Source organism: Candoia aspera, chromosome 2 (assembly GCF_035149785.1).
Source record: "Candoia aspera isolate rCanAsp1 chromosome 2, rCanAsp1.hap2, whole genome shotgun sequence".
Taxonomy (NCBI): Eukaryota; Metazoa; Chordata; class Lepidosauria; order Squamata; family Boidae; genus Candoia; species Candoia aspera.
Genome location: NC_086154.1, coordinates 163,270,084 through 163,286,956, shown reverse-complemented (window position 1 = coordinate 163,286,956; position 16,873 = coordinate 163,270,084). Strand labels below are relative to the sequence as shown.

General features: G+C 41.4%; 1 protein-coding gene across 1 annotated transcript; it reads left to right on the top strand.

Moving 5' to 3' along the window:
- The first annotated feature begins 2,248 nt into the window (after positions 1-2,248).
- On the top strand, positions 2,249-11,267 carry TPI1 (triosephosphate isomerase 1). The gene is made up of 7 exons (XM_063294664.1): positions 2,249-2,409; positions 6,632-6,755; positions 6,854-6,938; positions 7,060-7,192; positions 7,745-7,830; positions 7,995-8,082; positions 10,668-11,267. The coding sequence occupies exons 1-7, from the start codon at positions 2,298-2,300 to the stop codon at positions 10,784-10,786; spliced, it is 747 nt and encodes a 248-aa protein (XP_063150734.1). The 5' UTR covers positions 2,249-2,297; the 3' UTR covers positions 10,787-11,267.
- Positions 11,268-16,873: the final 5,606 nt, after the last annotated feature.

Sequence of the window (16,873 nt, the reverse complement as noted above, 5' to 3'; positions counted from 1 at the left end):
AAAATTTTAAAATTAAAAAACCATTAGAACATTTGCTGGATCAGCTCAGAGGAAGCAGAGGTGGTTCTTTATAAACAGATAAAGGTCCCCAGATTAGGAATTTTATTAAGATGAAGCTTTGTACTTTGTTGAAGTGGACCCACACATATGTTGTATGTTTTTCTTTAGCAAACAAAGCATATGGGCTTCCCCTGAAAATGATACAAGAGTTTAAAACCACACATCTTGGGCCTCATTCTCCCATAGATTAGCATAAAAACTCCCACACATCACTAACTTTCTGTTCTTCCTTCAGAATGGGATGAAATGTAAGCTAAAGCCTTATGAAAGCAGCCATATGTGCCAGTTTTCATTACAATTGGTACAGGTGTATGGAACTACATATCTTAAAAATCTTTTGTTTAAAAATTGGGAAATTTCCAGATGTTTCCTGTAGCCAGCTAAAAGTCTTTTTATTCCAGCTTTTGGATTTTGTTTTCCTTGTATGCATTTGAAACGTACCTCCAAATCAACCATGAAATACAGAAAAGAGAGATGAGATATTGGAATGCTCTTTATGGGAAAGCCTTGAAGATCTGGCTTTTTTCCCTTGCATGTGGTCAGGGGAGAAATTGAGCCCTAATTGTTCATGTATAGTGTCTTCAGTAGCCACTTTTTGTTTAGCTGTTTTTGGTGTGTGTGTGTGTGTGTGTGATATATGTTGCTTTAAAAAAACAACTGCGTTGGGCACCTAGACTCACATTAGTGAGACAAGCAGCCATATAAATATATTTAAATAAATAAATGGAGACCAAAGGATGTATCTGGCCTGGAAGAGTGAGGAAGAAAAAATTACTGAGTGAAAGGTTGTCCCAAATTATGCATCTGTCATAATCACTGCTTTCTTATTTTGAATCTGTAAATAACTGCACATAAATAGGAAGTATGCATTCATATTTGCAGAAAGTTTTTGAGTTTAACTGTACCCTATGCAGAGGTGGCATCAGTTCACTTAGGGATTCAGTTGAAACATAGTTTGATTTTGCATACAACTATATGAAGAGCCTATCCCTTCTACGCCTTACCCAGTAATCTGAAAAAACCCCATCACTTCTGTGTGCAAAAGAAGAGAAATGCTGTGGAAAATCTGAATCCCGCTCTTCTTCCCCACCATGATATTCTGCATGTGGCCATGTAATCCCAGAAACCTAAGAGAGAACCCTTCCAAAGAGCAAGCCTCTGTAAATGGTCAAATGGAAAAGTGCAACTGCATCCATCCCTAACAGGCTTGTTTATTTCCTATATGAAGAATGAGCTCACCAAATTTTATCCTGGTTATTCCCTCCATAGATGAATGAAATCCCTGAAGTCTCTCCCACCAGGAGCAGAATTTTTAAAATCCATATTCAGGAACACCAAGATTATTTTCAACTGTCTTTTTATGTCACTTCTAGATACGATGCCACTTTTCCGCAGTATTTCTCTAACAAGCGTCAAGGAAGTAGGCTTAACGTGACATTCCCAGTATGTCAGAGATGAGAATTTCTCTCCCTGTTTGGAATTCTAAAGAAGTGTGTTAGGAGTAATGCATACAAATATGCTGAATGGCTGAAATAAGAAGTGCTTGTGTGTATTGTGCAAGAGGAAGCTGTACTTTGGGATGCTTCACGCTGGTATTCGTGTGCACATGTGTGCATACACACAGTGTAATGAATACTAGTTTAAAAGTGCATCTCTCCTAGGCAGCTTGCTATAACGGTAGCTAGCGATAGATCTGAACCATATAAATGAAAGCTACTTCTATTCTGGCTCAGTGTATAATACCTATGAAATTCAGCAAACTTCCTCCAGAACGGCTGAATTAAGTCAAATTAAGAAATGGATTTTATTGGGTGAACCAATGCATCTCTTTTATCCCTATCCAGAAGCCAGGGATTTGAGCTGCGCGTGGTCCTGAATCCGAGTACTTTCTACCCCAGGGCCGGATTATAGAATATGTAATGCTGTCGCTCAGAGTTTAATCGGTACAGCAAACATACATTCCAACATAGGAATTCATAGCAAGTTCAGACTCCCTTTCTTAGACTCAAAGCAGAACTCTCGCGATTACACGACGGTCGGAAGACATGGGCTCCGCCTGCCGCTTGACTGGCCGAGCGACAAGCCAGTCGTGGGAGCGCCCTCTGCGTGACGTCACCAGGGGGCAGGCCTTCCGGGCTTAGATAAAGTCGCCTGGAGCACGGTAGCGCTGCCGCTGCGCTCTTTAACCTTCTGGACTCCTTCGAAGCTTCTGAGCGGACGGCCCGGACGCCTCCATCATGGCACCGAGGAAATTCTTCGTGGGCGGGAACTGGAAAATGAATGGCGACAAGAAGAGCCTTGGGGACCTCATCCAGACTCTCAACGAGGTTAAGGTCCCTGCAGAGACCGGTAAGGGGGGGCTCCTGCCGGCTGAATGGGAAGAGGCGAGAGGTGCCGTCCTTGGGGGGCCGTGAGCGCTGAGGAAAGGAGGCTTCCCCGCGTCAGCCCAGCAGGGCGGAGGTGCTGAAGCAGCAGCCCCGTTTTCTTCGCTTGCATCCTGTCGCTGTCCCCCAATTTCAGGCGTATCGGCAGCGGGTGGGTTTCCTAGGCGTGGGAAAGGGGCCGCGCCTAACCCAAGAGCGCCTGCCTGTCCCCTCTCCGATTGGCCGGGGGAGCGGCGCTTTCTTTCGGGCGGGCTACTGCTGAGCATCCCTCGCCTCGTAGAGGAGGTGCCCGCCGTTGCCGCGCTTAAATGTAGAGCCCCTCCTCCTGCTTGTGTGGCCGCCTGCACGTACTCCCGAGCCAATCTGGCAGTCTCTTCGTGGAGCTGCATAAAGATGAATTGAGAGGAATCGGCTGTTGGGGAAAGCAGGCTCTGGCTTGGAAGAGATGCTAGCTATATTTCTTCGGTTTATATAGCCGCCCATTTCACAAAGTGACTCTGGGTGAAAATCATATAAACCGTAGTGTAAGTTACATTGCTAGCTTTTGATCTCCATTGCAGAAAATCAGGCTCAGCAGATCCTGGTGAGCCATGGGTCTGTGATGCTTTTATATTTTTAACCACACATACAGCTGAGTTGTTATATTCAAGCCCAAATATGAGGGACAATAAACTTAACTACTCTAATAAAGCTATAAATTTAAAGCCCTTTAAGTACAATACATGAATAACACATATAATCCATGATAACATTTCAAGGAACCAGCCGAGATTATTATCCCCCTTGCTTCCAGTAATGGCAGCCCCACGATGACAAGGCCTATTTGCAACCACAGTTTTGCCCATATGACAAGACCGTCCATGTTTAAAGAGTCCATCTGCTATCTTTGAGAGTGAAGCAACAGACAGGGATTGCCACATTGGTCTGCTTATGAACCTTCCCTCAGTCCTTCCCACTAAGTTACTCTCAGCAGTGTTTTAAACCATACAGAATGAAACAATTTGGTTAGCTCTCTTATAATAGGCAGAGTAGCAGAAGAAGATGATACAACTGGTGTCTGTCTGCTGCCTCTTTAACAGCTGAGTCCTTTCTTTATAGGAAGATAGCATCTTGGCATGTTGCAGAAATGTCTCTTAATACTATTTTCATAACCCTCCCAGTAAGAATTCCTCTGGTAGCAGTGACTTGAGAGAAAGTATCAGACAGAGCCAGACTGTTTGGCAAGTTCTCTGCTACCTCCATCAAATCAGAAAGGGCAAGGTGGATTGAGAAAGGTTTGCAGTTTCTGAAGTGGTATCCTGAAGGAAATGTCAAAGGCCCTGTAAGAGAGAGATTCCTAAATATAGGTGCTAGGATAGTGCCTAAAAATACCACCTACTGTACTTGGAACTGGAAACTTTATCTCTATAGCCTGCTAAAGGTCAGGAGAAGGGATGAAGTACAAGAGATAAAATTTATTGACCCAGATACTTTTTCTATTAAATCTTTCTATATTGTGCTGCTTGCTTGATTTAGTTGGATAAGCTACACTTGAATGGTTCTGTGTTTCCTGGTCTACATTCCTAATGCTGTATTGAACAGAATACCCCTGCGGTATCACAAATAATGGGTAGTTTGTCTCTTTCCTATGATTTTTAAGCCTGTTTTTTTTTAAAAGAAGCAATCAAGTAAGGAATACATATAGAAAAAAATCATTTGCTGAAACAAAAGCACTCACCCCCCAAAATATTTTCCTAAAATGTAAGAAAAGGAGGTCTTAAGACATAAAGGAATGCCTGTGTTAATTAGGAATGGTAGTTACTATAGTTCAATATCGTAAGAGGCTACTAGGCTTAAACCATGGGCTTAGCTTTTTAGTTTTCAACTGTCTTTCACTCATTCACTGAGTTTCCTTCCAGTTTTATAACTGCATGATATGTACAAAAGTATGCAGCTGCAGGCCATTTGCTCATCTGGCTAAGTGATATCTGTTTTGATGGTTATCCTTCAGGATCTTAAATGGAATGAAGTATTTTCCTAGCCCTAGTGTAAAAATTCATTTAACTTCCTGTGATTTTTCACTTGTCTGGGGCTCCTTTCTGCAAAAATGACAGTCAAGCTTATAGACCTTCCATAATAGAGCTGGCAAGCAGAGCCATACACAGCAAAGGAGTTGCTATAATTGTTCAAAACTAAGTACCTTTGTTTCTGTCTACCTAAAAATTGCTAATTGTACAATTTTTAGGCAGACAGAAACAAAAGTACTTAATAGTGACCACATGTATAGTAGGGTGCATATAGCTTTTAAGTTGGTCAGACTGAACTATCATGGAATCAGTAGAATGCAGTGTTTAGGAAAAGGTTACTGGGAAACATCTGTGTTTGATAAAAAAAATTTTTTTTAAGATTGTTTAGAATTCAGCATGAATAGAGCTTGGAAGTGGTTGATCAACAACATGCTGTAATCTACAAGAATAGGCCAGGCTGGTGTGAAACCTGCATGGAAGCACCTCTGTGCAGTTCTGGACTGTAACTGGTGGGCTGGTGAGAGAAATCTGGGGAATATTTGAACTGCTGGTATGTACAAGATATAGATGTAACTCTTCCAAGTTGCTCCTCCACTTGTTCTGTCTTGGCCACTTGAAAGTCCTTCCTAACTCAGTCTTAAATTGTCAGCCAAGCTCCATGTAAAGACCGTTCCTGGTGGCTTTTACCCTTTCCACAAATATCCTGCTTATGCATCTCCCGTACTGACAGGTAGACCTTCTCTGTAAATTTGCTTGAGAGACATCTGAATAGGGGGTCTGATTAAAGTTTCTGGTATTTTGTAGTTTCTTCTCTCAATAGAGGATCTACTGTTGTATTGCAAAAGGTCATTTGAGTATATGGTATGCTTATGCACCATATAAACAAATTGATTGAAACCCTTTTTTAGAATAATTTCAAAGAAGCTGTGATAGTATGTTGTGAGTAGGATAGATACAACAAAAATCTCTGCATTAGACTTCTCAAAGAGGAAGAGAGACAGGGCCCAAACTTCAGCTGCATCCTGGTTGCCCCCAAGACAGCAGTATAGCATAAATATGACAACAATTCTATGCTTCTGTACAAAGGATGGTTATGCCTGTAGAAAGATGAGGGAGTGAAAAGAGTTTGGGAAAAGGACACTAGCAACCTTTCATTCAAACGAATGGACGCAAGTACAGAGATTAACATAGGGAGAGCAATTTCCTGAATAACACGTGGGCAGCATTCTATCAAACTGGGCTGCTGTGATCTCATTCAGTATATGAGGTCTTTGGGGGTGGGGGGTTGGTCCATCATTTTCAAATTCCTGGATATATACAGATATTAAGGGGATATCAGTTCAAGTTGTATTGTCAAGCTGTAAATCAAATAGGGCAGAAAACCTGGTGAGTGCTAAAGCATGTATTCCTGTCCTGGTGAGTCATGATTGGGCTACTGAAGATGGGAGGAAAAAAACAAGGAAATATTTGTTTTCTGAAAGGGATGCTGGGATGTGAACAGAATTCAAGCTTAATAAACAGAATTAGAGCTCCATACATTATTGGATGATATTTCTGGAGGTATTGGAAGATAAATTAGAGCTTTGTTACACCACACTTATTTGAGATTTTTCATTGGTATTACAGGTGTTAGGACTAGCTGTAGCATATTCTGATTTGCTATAGTAGTCTTATGGGATAGGCTGGACTGATAGGTAGTCTCACATCATGTTAAGCCATACTGTACTATTTGCATACCACAGTGGCTGAGTACACACAACACCCTAAGCCTAAACAAACATATAATGGATCAGTGCAATGAAAAAAAGGACAAGAATGGCCCTACCCATTCCTGGTGGGGGTGCCTCTGCTGGCTCCAGTCCCTTGATTGATTACCTTCAGGCAAATATACTCAGTAAGAAAGTTGTTCAGTTTGCCTGGGCTTTAATTTGAATAGTAAGATCAGAGCATTAAGTGCAGGTGATGCTTTACAACACAGAGCTGTAAGGCTTCATCAGTTATAAAGGACAAGGGCCAATAAGGGATGGGATTTGTTGGTCCACATGTATCCTGTGAATACAAGTAACTGAGTACAAGATTTGGCTACACTCTTTTCCTGTGTAGCAAATGAATGGTGAGTCTGTAACTGAAAGGGCATTTTAGACTTCTGCTTTATCCCAGATGTTCTTTTTCTTGCCCCAGAGGTGGTTTGTGGTACACCTTCCATCTACCTTGACTTTGCCCGTCAGAAACTTGATGCCAAGATTGGGGTGGCTGCACAGAATTGTTACAAGATGTCTAAAGGAGCTTTCACAGGGGAAATCAGGTATGGCTGCTAGGGCTCTTGGGCTAGGGAAGGCCAAATGTTTTAGCTAGCAGTATACTAAAAGCTCATTTTCTGCAAACTATTTCCTTCATTTCCAGCCCAGCCATGATAAAAGATGTTGGTGTCACCTGGGTGATCTTAGGACACTCTGAGAGAAGGCATATCTTTGGCGAGTCAGATGAGGTGATTTCTTCTTCCAGTTTTCTTTCCTTCTGCACTGCCATCTGTGACAGGCAGTGGGCTTTTTATACCCAGGATAAGCACCAAGCTGTTATTTCCTAACACTGTTTCTGCCTCTTTTCAGCTCATTGGACAGAAGGTGGCCCATGCCTTGTCTGAAGGGCTCGGGGTCATTGCTTGCATTGGAGAGAAACTTGATGAGCGAGAGGCTGGTATCACAGAGAAGGTGGTATTTGAACAGACCAAGGCTATTGCTGGTAAGAGACCTTGAGGGAACTAGGGGGAGAGTTTCTCATCCCCCCCACCCTTCCTGACATCTTCAAATGAGTTTAAATGCCTCTCATTTAAAAAAATGAAACCGCCATCAGCCAGGGAGATTATAGTAGTAAAATACAAACATTTATTGCTGTAATAAAAGTAATCAGACAAAAATTCTAGATTAGGCATACAGTGTCATATAAAATCATTTCCAGAAAGCCTTACATCTTAGTTAACAGACCTTTTAGGCAAACCTGAGTGTGTCCCTCATTGTGTTAGCTGCTGGATATACTGATGCCCAGTGTCAAATGCAAGGGCTCCAAAGTTAAAGGGCCATTACTGTGACTGATTTATGATTACTTAGGCTAACTGTCCTTGAGTGTTTTGATTTGTATCACCTGTTTTCAGCCTTTGTTAGCAAAGCACAGAGATGCCTGAAGGGAAGCTGCAAGATACCTTCAGAGGGCCATCTGTCTGTGCTTACCCTCCCTGCCATGTGGGATTTTTCCTGGCCTTTAAATAACATTTATTGGCCTTGTTTTTGTTCACAGACAACGTGAAGGACTGGAGTAAAGTGGTTCTTGCCTATGAGCCAGTTTGGGCCATTGGAACTGGTAAAACTGCAACTCCCCAGCAGGTATGGATGTGATTAGGGACACACTGGTTTCAAATCTTGGTTCTCCCTTCAGAGAAGCTATTCATTTGGGAAGTTTCTAATCTCCACTTCAAGATGTCTGCCACATGACAATACAACTACTTAAAAGCCCACTTAGTTTTTTTTTCACCCACTTCCAACTGCAGGCTCAGGAAGTTCATGAGAAATTGAGGAACTGGCTGAAGACCCATGTTTCTGATGCTGTTGCACAGTCAACTCGAATCATCTATGGGGGTAAATAGAATCTATTCTCATTGTTGCATAAAACTGATGTGGCAAGAATTGGTCATTTTGTCTATTGAATGCATAGCAAGCACCCAATTTCTGGTGTCTGTATAACAGAACATTGTTTTTTGACGCATTCGTTTTTGTAAACTATAGCTGTGCATTGGGAATATTGCTTAATGATATCCTGGCCAGATGGATGACACCCCACCCCATCTACACACTAATGATTAAAATTGGGGTGTGAAAAGCTGTTTTTAAAAGGAGATGAGAGAATCATCCTGGATGACCCTTTATGGGGAAATAAGGAGTTCAGAAGTGGTATACAGCAGGGCTGTACATGGCTTCAAAAATTATTTGGAAGAAATGCTTCTGATCTCAGACAAGCACAGTACCTCTTTGGTATTTGTTAAAGCAACCCCGTTTGTTTCAGGTTAAAGCAGCTCTTAAAACAGCACCATCTTGAAAACCTGGGGGAGAAAAATCAGTATGTTTTAATGTATAGAAGAATACATGAAATACGAAGCAGTTCTCTAATTTCCAAAGCATGACAGCCATAATGAATAGGTTTCAGATGAAGATTTATTTATTTAAAGATTTACTTAGCCACCTATCCTATACAACATAACGCTGGGTGGCTAACAACAACCAAACCCATAAATTATATTAAGAAATTCCCCTCCCCCATTAAAAACCATCACGCTCTAACCAAGCACCGTAACAGCCTCACACCAACTGCATATGCTGGGCTCGATTCATGTCCTGGACTGGTGATGGGGGAAAAGCCAGGTCTTCACAGCCGTCCAGAAAGGCAGGAGGGGCCCTCTGGATTTCTGTGTGGAGGCTGTTCCTTAGGGCTGCTGCTGCCACAAAGTAGGCCTGCCTCCTAGGTCCTGCCAGATGACATCATTTGGTAGAGAGGACCTGAAGCATGCCCACCCCGTTGGATCTGATGGGATGGGCAGATACCCTCAGGGAGAGACAAATAACCTGGCCCTGTGCCATTCAGGGCTTTAAAGGTGATAGCCAGCCCCTTGAATTGCACCCAGAAATTAACTGAAAACCAGTGCAGTGTATGTGGCAGCAGACTTTGTTGCTGTCAGAACTATGTGTGTCACTGCATTGTGGACCAGCTGAAGCTTCTGGATAGTCTTCAAGGGCAGCGACATATAGACTGCATTACAGGTAGTCCTCACTCACCGACCACTCATTCAGTGACCATCTGAAGTTGCGATGGTGCTGAACGAGTGGTACTTATGACCTGTTCCTCAAATTCTGGCCATCACAATGCCCCTATGTTTACATGATTGTGATTCAGGTGCTTGGCAACCTGCTCACACTTATGACAGTTGCAGTGTCCCACAGTGATGTGATCACCATTTGCGACCTTCTCTGCCGGCTTCCCACAAGCAAAGTCAATGGGGAAGCCGGCAGGGAAGGTCTCAAGTTGCTCTGGTAAGTCACCCTACTGTCTTTCTGCGTGCTGCACCCTCCTTCCCTTGGCGTCCCTCCACTCACACCGACCCTCACCCTCCATCCCTTGGCCTCCCTGCGCTCATGCTGCATCACAGCACCCCCTCCTCCAACTCGCAGCCTGCATGGGGCCTCCAAACCCCCTGCGGCACCCCCATGCTCCTTACCTGGGACTCTTGCCACTTCCTGCTTAACAACCCATGTGTCTTGGGGTTACAAAGGCAACTGGAACTTCCTGGATTGCCATCACTATGTGGTCACATGTACTTTACAACCACTTCGCTTAGCAACAGCAATCCCAGTCCCAGTTGCCATTGTAACCTGAGAACTACCTGGGTAGTCCCCAGCTTATGTCCATTCATTCAGTGATGTTCAAAGTTATGGCAGTGCTGAAAAACTGGATGTACTGTACGACTGGTCCCGAAGTTCTGGCCATTGCAGCACCCCCGCAGTCTTGTGATCATGATCCAAGCACTTGGGTGCCTGGCTCGCAATTATGATGTTGCAGGGAGCTGTGGTCATGTGATGTGACAAGCAAAGTCAATGGGGAAGCCAGCAGGGAAGGTTGCAAATCACTCCCACCTGCAGCACACGCAGCCCACCCATGCGCAGCCTCTGCCAGCCTCTCCCAACTCACACAGCCTGTGCTAGGCCTCCCAAAACTCATGTGCAGCCTGCGCCAGGCCTCCCCCACCCCCACAGCACCCCTGTGCTCCTTACCTGGGACTCCTACCACTTCCTACTTAACGACCCACATGTCTTGGGGTTACGTCAGCTGCCGGGATTGCTGTTGCTAAGTGATGTGGTCATGTGATGTCACGGTTTATGACCGTGTTGTTTAGCAACAGCAGTCCTGGTCCCAATTGCCATTGTAACCCAAGGACTGCCTGTTTATCTCTTTCAGACAGCACTCTAGCACATGCCTGAGCACAAAGCCCATCCATCTGATTCTACTGTAAATTCCATCTTTCCCAAAGTCCTTTTTGTTTTCCATTGGGGTTCTTTTAGTAACATTAGCTTTAAAGAACTAATGATGAAGTACCTTGCATTTTCTGTTCTTACTTGCTGTATTTTTCTTTCTGGATTTTTTTCTTTTTTTAATGGGATTTTATTTTTTCCAGGTTCTGTTACTGGTGCCAACTGCAAAGAATTGGCCTCTCAGCATGATGTAGATGGCTTCCTTGTTGGCGGGGCTTCCCTGAAGCCTGAATTTGTAAACATCATCTGTGCAAAACAGTGAAACCTACTCTACAGAATCTGTAATTTAAAAAAAGGGGGTGGGGGGAGAACCAACCCTAGCTGGAAGAGAAATACTGTAAAAGATACACTGCACTCAAGTGAAATGGCCTCACCCTCAATCCCTTTTCCCACTTTTGCTATTAATCATTCAATTCTGCTGTTAAACATGAATGCCAATATATTAATATTGTGTTCCCTCATAAAAGCAATACGTTGTTCGCTTCCTCTGCACTTGTGAGTGGGACTTCCTGCCTTGCTCTTAGTCCCTATAAGCTAGTCAGGGGCCTGTTTTCTTTCCACTCTGTTCTTTCCACTCTCTAAAATATTGCTCTAGAGGGCCACCTCCCTTGCTAAGGAAGGGGTCTACTTCATGGTTCATCTAATTTGGATTCAGTGCCTGGTGGCTTGTATTGCCTGTAAGTGGTATATTTCTTCCATGTCTCCTAGACCATCAGTAACTAGAAATAAACAAATGGAAAGTAGACTGTGTAAGAACTATTGTTGCAATTTGGGAGGAAAACATCCTAAAAGGGTATAGGCATACATAAGAGTTTTCACGCATTTCTAGAGAAAACATTGCTGTATTTTCATTCCTCACCATCAGTACTTCTGTTCCAGTGAGTTAGTTCCACAGGGGATTGGAGCTGGGTGTAAAATAAACTACATGAAGTATGCTTAAGGGAAAATGTGCCTGTAACACACAGGTACAGGGCTTAGCTTTCTCAAGATCTAAGGCAAGAATTAAGGCTTAATCCTTCCTTCCCTACATCTGGCACATCAGTGGTTGCTAGTCAGTTCCTCAGCGCTGTTATGAAATGTCTTCAAGCTCCATCACACACTACTAGTTCCATTTCTCCATCTTCCAAACTGCCCCTAACCTCAGAAGGCCAGGCAATTCTGTTGGTTATAACTGCTCCCCCTGTGTTAAGAATGAAAAGTACCTCACGTCTCCCCAGAGTTACACTCAAGCATCATGGATTATTCACAGGATTATTGTTAGGATTATGTAAAAGTCAAAAGGCATTCCGAGTTCTAAATGTTTTGTTGCCCTATTCTAAAACTGACAATGAAGACACAAGATGGGATGGGAATATTTGACATAGGTTTGTTGTCCCTTTCTCTTTAAACCTCTTGGCTTCCCATAAATGGTGTTGTAATGGTAGTGCTATTTTAAGGAAATGGGTTATACTGAGAACATGTCCGAAGTAAGTGATTTCATGTGTAAGCAACCATCCATGTTTATTGTGGATGTGTGTACAGGTTTACATTTATATCATTAGGCCATATTCAACTGGTTGGAAGTAGGGGTATGTCATCACAGCCAGTTATGACCACAGATTAATAAGATTTTTTTTAATGCAGGCATGAAAAACAAAGGTGAGCAGCCTGAAATATAAAACCTGTTGCTTTAATTGTGCCAAGATTTAAGTCCTTTAAAATAGGGACTCTTGTTTCTTCCAGGCAAAAAATAAAGTTTGGGAAGTCTACAGCAGACCTTCATTCCCCAGTTATTCTATCCCTGGTCGTAGACTTTTTGCTAGAGGTAAAATGTGGATTGGTGAAGGGAGGTGTGTGTATATTCTTTTTGTTTACTCCTTACTGAGAGTCATGATAATTTTGTATGATACACTCAAAACCAGTCAGTGATTAAGGCAGAGTTACAGTTGGAAATGTGACATAGTTCAGTGTTGTCCTATCAGTTTTTTGAGGTAGTGCATACAAGAAGCACAAACCATAGTACTAACCCTATTGTAAGGTTACAGTAACAGGATCTTGCAAATTGGAAAGCACTTCTCCTCTCTCCTTTTATTGTCCAGAAAACTAGGGAGGGTCCCTTCTGAGATGCTTCCCATGCCCCTTTTCCATCTGTGGACTGAGATACCTTTTATGTGACAGTTGTCTAGTCTGTGGCTCTTCCTCCTGTCTCCCAAAGTCATTCCCACATGCCATTACATGCTCCTAATCACCTCCCCATATACATTTGAAAGCTTGTAGGACAGCATGATGTGCAGATGGCAGAAGTCATATCCTGTACTATTTTTTGTGGCCCAACAAGACAATATTTACTTAAGAGTGTTGCCCCTTTTCTCCTGGCAGGCAGAATCAGCTGCAAAAGGCCTACAGTGAATTGCATGTTTCACTTTAGGATAGAAAGTAATAGCTGGCTTTTATATTGCTAAAAATTGGAGATTAACCATTCCAGCAATCCAAGGCTGTTCCAGAACATTGTTCAAGTCTATTCTTCCCTCCCACATGGAATCTGAAAACTGACCAAATGCTGCATATCTTATGGCTATTAATATCAAATCCAAGCCACCCTTGAGACCCAAAAAAGTTTTGGTTTGTTTCTAAGAGAGCTATCAACTAATTTTGGATTGTGGCTAAGTAGGAACTTCAGCCTGTATCTTCTATCAACATCTCCAAGTAGTTCCTGTGTTTTGGCAGGAAATAACTTGTTTGAGCATCGGGGGGAAATACATACTCAGTGGCTGAAAGCCCCATCCATTGACTTCTTTCTACCCTTGTCTGTCTCGTTTCTTTTTTTAAAAAATTTTATTAAATATTTTTTCAAACAATAAAACCTAAAAGAAAGAGAAAGAATAAATAAAGATTAAAAAGTGCAGGAAACAAAAATAAAAGTCAGGAAAATAAGTGACTTCTGACCTTTGTAATAGAAATTAATAAACTTATTATCCAGCCTCCCTCATTAATATTACAAAAATCCCATCAGCCCCTTGTTCCATCATTGAATCTATAAATCAGTTCACTTTTTTCTGTTTTCAGCAAAAAGTCGATAAAAGGTTTCCAGTCTTTTAAAAAGGTACTTATTGTTTTATCCCTGACCAAACTGCTCAGTTTTGCCATTTCTGACAATTCTAACATCTTCACAACCCATTCCTCCATTGTGGGAATTTCAGTATTCATTGTTGTGCATATAATCCTTGTCTGTCTCATTTTTCACACACATTGCCAATAGCAGAAATGTAAGCAAAAATATGTGTCAGTTATAGATATTTGTTGAATTAAGTGCTAACTTGAAATTGATAGCATTCAGGAGCTAATCCACAGGATTGGTGATGAAAATACTGGTAGAAACAGCATCAGAAACTGTACTTTTAAGACACCCTGCCTTATGCAAATTTTATCAAGTTAACAAAATAATACATTATATTCAATCATATGGAATTTGGATAAAGCTGTTTTTGATGCCCCTCTGGGGCTGGGGAATTCTGGGAGTTGAAGTCCACACAACTTAAAGTTACCAAGTTTGAAAAACACTGGTCTAGATGTTAGAGGTGTGTATTTGTTCCACATCCAGATTGTGGGTATCAAAAAATTAGAAGCTCCTGGTGCCACTTCTTGAACCTGGGCTGTGCTGTGATCCTGCCACATTCTTTAGATATTCTTTGGTTCCTGCCCCTGTTGAGTAGACCACAATGAAGCTGGGAATTCAGGCAGTGTGGTTCGCACCTCAGTATAGTTTTAATCCTTCAGAGAACAGCCTACTATGGTGCTGGATTTGTTTGAGGAGGGCTGCATATGGGAAACTTCAGAAATGCAAGTCAGCTAAAGGGTCTGTCAGTTCAATTTGTTGGATTCAGATTGCTCCATTAATATTACATGCATATTCCGGAAAAAGTGAGATAACAACCCAGGGCATTCTAGAAATTTCTCATGCCCTTCAAACATCTTTTCTATTTCCTTATTAATTATTTATAATTGTTCCACATTGAAGAAAAGCTAAGTTAGGCAGTAAATTTCAATATTTAGGCGGAAAAGTAGCTGGTGGTAATTCCTTAAAATATTAGAACTCAGATTATACACTCAATGGTTTTGTTTTTAACAAAGCTGCTGCAAATTATTTTCTATAATTAACTCAGAATGGATCAGTTTTATACACCAATCCAAGACTTGTTTTGCGCCAATATAATAAAATGCAGATCTGCATAATCGTGCATCACATATCACTCCAGTTATTTGTTTAAAATAACACCAAAAGGGTTCAACATGGTGGGTGTTTGTTTTTTAAGTTAATGTAATTAAGAGTTCGAACTTGAATCTGTCCACCCAGTAATAAGCCCCACTGAGCTCAATAGGACTTGCATATATAGGATTCCAGTATATATAAAAATATATGAAAATGGCTAAGTGGAAGAAATCAGGTTATCTAATCATCTGGAACAAACAGTCTCTAACTATTCAAAAACACTCTCATTCTTAATCATAGCATTTACTAGATCAAAAATGGCACACATGAATCAGGCAGGCATTTGAATTAGGGTTTTTATCTTTGCACTGCATAGAATTTAATAGGATATGAATACGCCTGCATAGATATCTACATTCTGGAGCTATTAATCACAGGTGAATAGCATTTTTCTGGAGCAAGCATCTCCTATTAATTTTGATTTGTTTTGCCCTACACAATTACTCTGTAAAATAACAGTTTAGTCACGTTTGCAGAAAGAAATAGAGCAAGAGCCTTGCAGCCTTCAACTACTACAGAACATCTAAAATAACTGTAGCCTGATTTCTTAATATGTTCACACATAAGGGGAATGGTGTGGTTTCTAGAAACCCCATAGTTGAATATTAAACAGATAACAAGTTATTTCATAAGTACCACTTCATTCAGCAGATTGCATAGCTTTTAATCCAGTTACAGGGCAGCACAGTGTGTTACATGTTGGCAAACGTTTAGTCTGATCAATCCTATGCCTCATAACGATAGTATGTATTAGCGTGCACGTAAGGATATGTGACCTTGGACTACAGGCAGTATTACACAGTGGCCATCAGAAGAACAAGGGCAAAGTTCATAGAAGAAGAATGGGAGTTGACAATTTCCAAACTGAGTGCACGCTCACAGTAAGAGGAGACAGGGAAGAACATATTGAAATATGAAAGTCCTCTTGGCAAAAATGATTGTACAGGATCCTAGCTTCTGCCAGGGAGAAGGCGACAATTCTTAATTTTTTTTTTAATTCGCTAGAATTCATTAAGGCTGAAATAAGTCTACAGTCTCAGTATGTAGAGTAATTGGTAAGAACAAAAACTTTTACAATATGAAATTATTCTCCAAAAAGGAACATATAACCATGATTAGAGTAACCAACAATTTGCTGGGTTTACACAAGATACTAAATTGTAAAACACATGCAAACTGTAGTGTGAGCTACCACAATATGATAAGCTAGAAACAAGCCTTTCCGATATAACATGGTAAGTTAGCTCAGACTTATTCTTAAGATGTAATGCAATCCTAATCATAATGGACCTGTCCAGAATGCCTCTCCAGTGTTAAGAATCTTAATGCATAATTAAATTTTGATACTCCCTCAGGATTAAGTCATGATCTCATTTGGTGGCAGGTGGTCTCAAGACATTCTATGTGGCTTTACAGAGCAGCCTTCCTGTTTCCCACTTTCCTTTGATGTCCCTCCATTTTACCATACCTAAGGTGTATCTTTGGAATGGGCCAACAGGATCCTTAACAGAACTCATTCAGTTTCCACACTGTCCTTCTGGAGATCTTATCAGTTTGTCTTCTGGTAAAGAACTGTTTCGTTGGTGTTCCCATCCAGTGTCAGTTATTTTGTGAACAGGCAAATGTTCATATATTTTATGTGAAAACCTACAATAGGTTCTCAGACTTCCAAATGTGCCTCCCTGTCCAAAAAGATTGCTTACCCTGATTCATTAGTTGTATTTACTGTGTACATGAAAGTATTCAATCTGTTTTAAATCATCTTTTGGACACAGCAAACTCACTAATGCAGTCTCTCCTTAGGAATCCATGCACAAAAGATTCCCAGCAGATTCTTTTTGCTCTCTAACCATGCCACACATTCTTTTTAACTCCTGAGATGATGAATCTTCCATTTCATCAAAAGCATCTAGAAGCTAGTGGCCAGCCTTTATTAATTTTATTTTATTTTATTTATTTATTTTAGGGGGGGTTACCTCACCTTTATCATTTTTTACAAATAACTCGACGAATATATCTAATATCCATCCTCCCCAGAAATCATAATTCCTAATTTTAATGGTAAACAACCAGGAAAGGGCAGTGCTTTTTTTTTTTGCC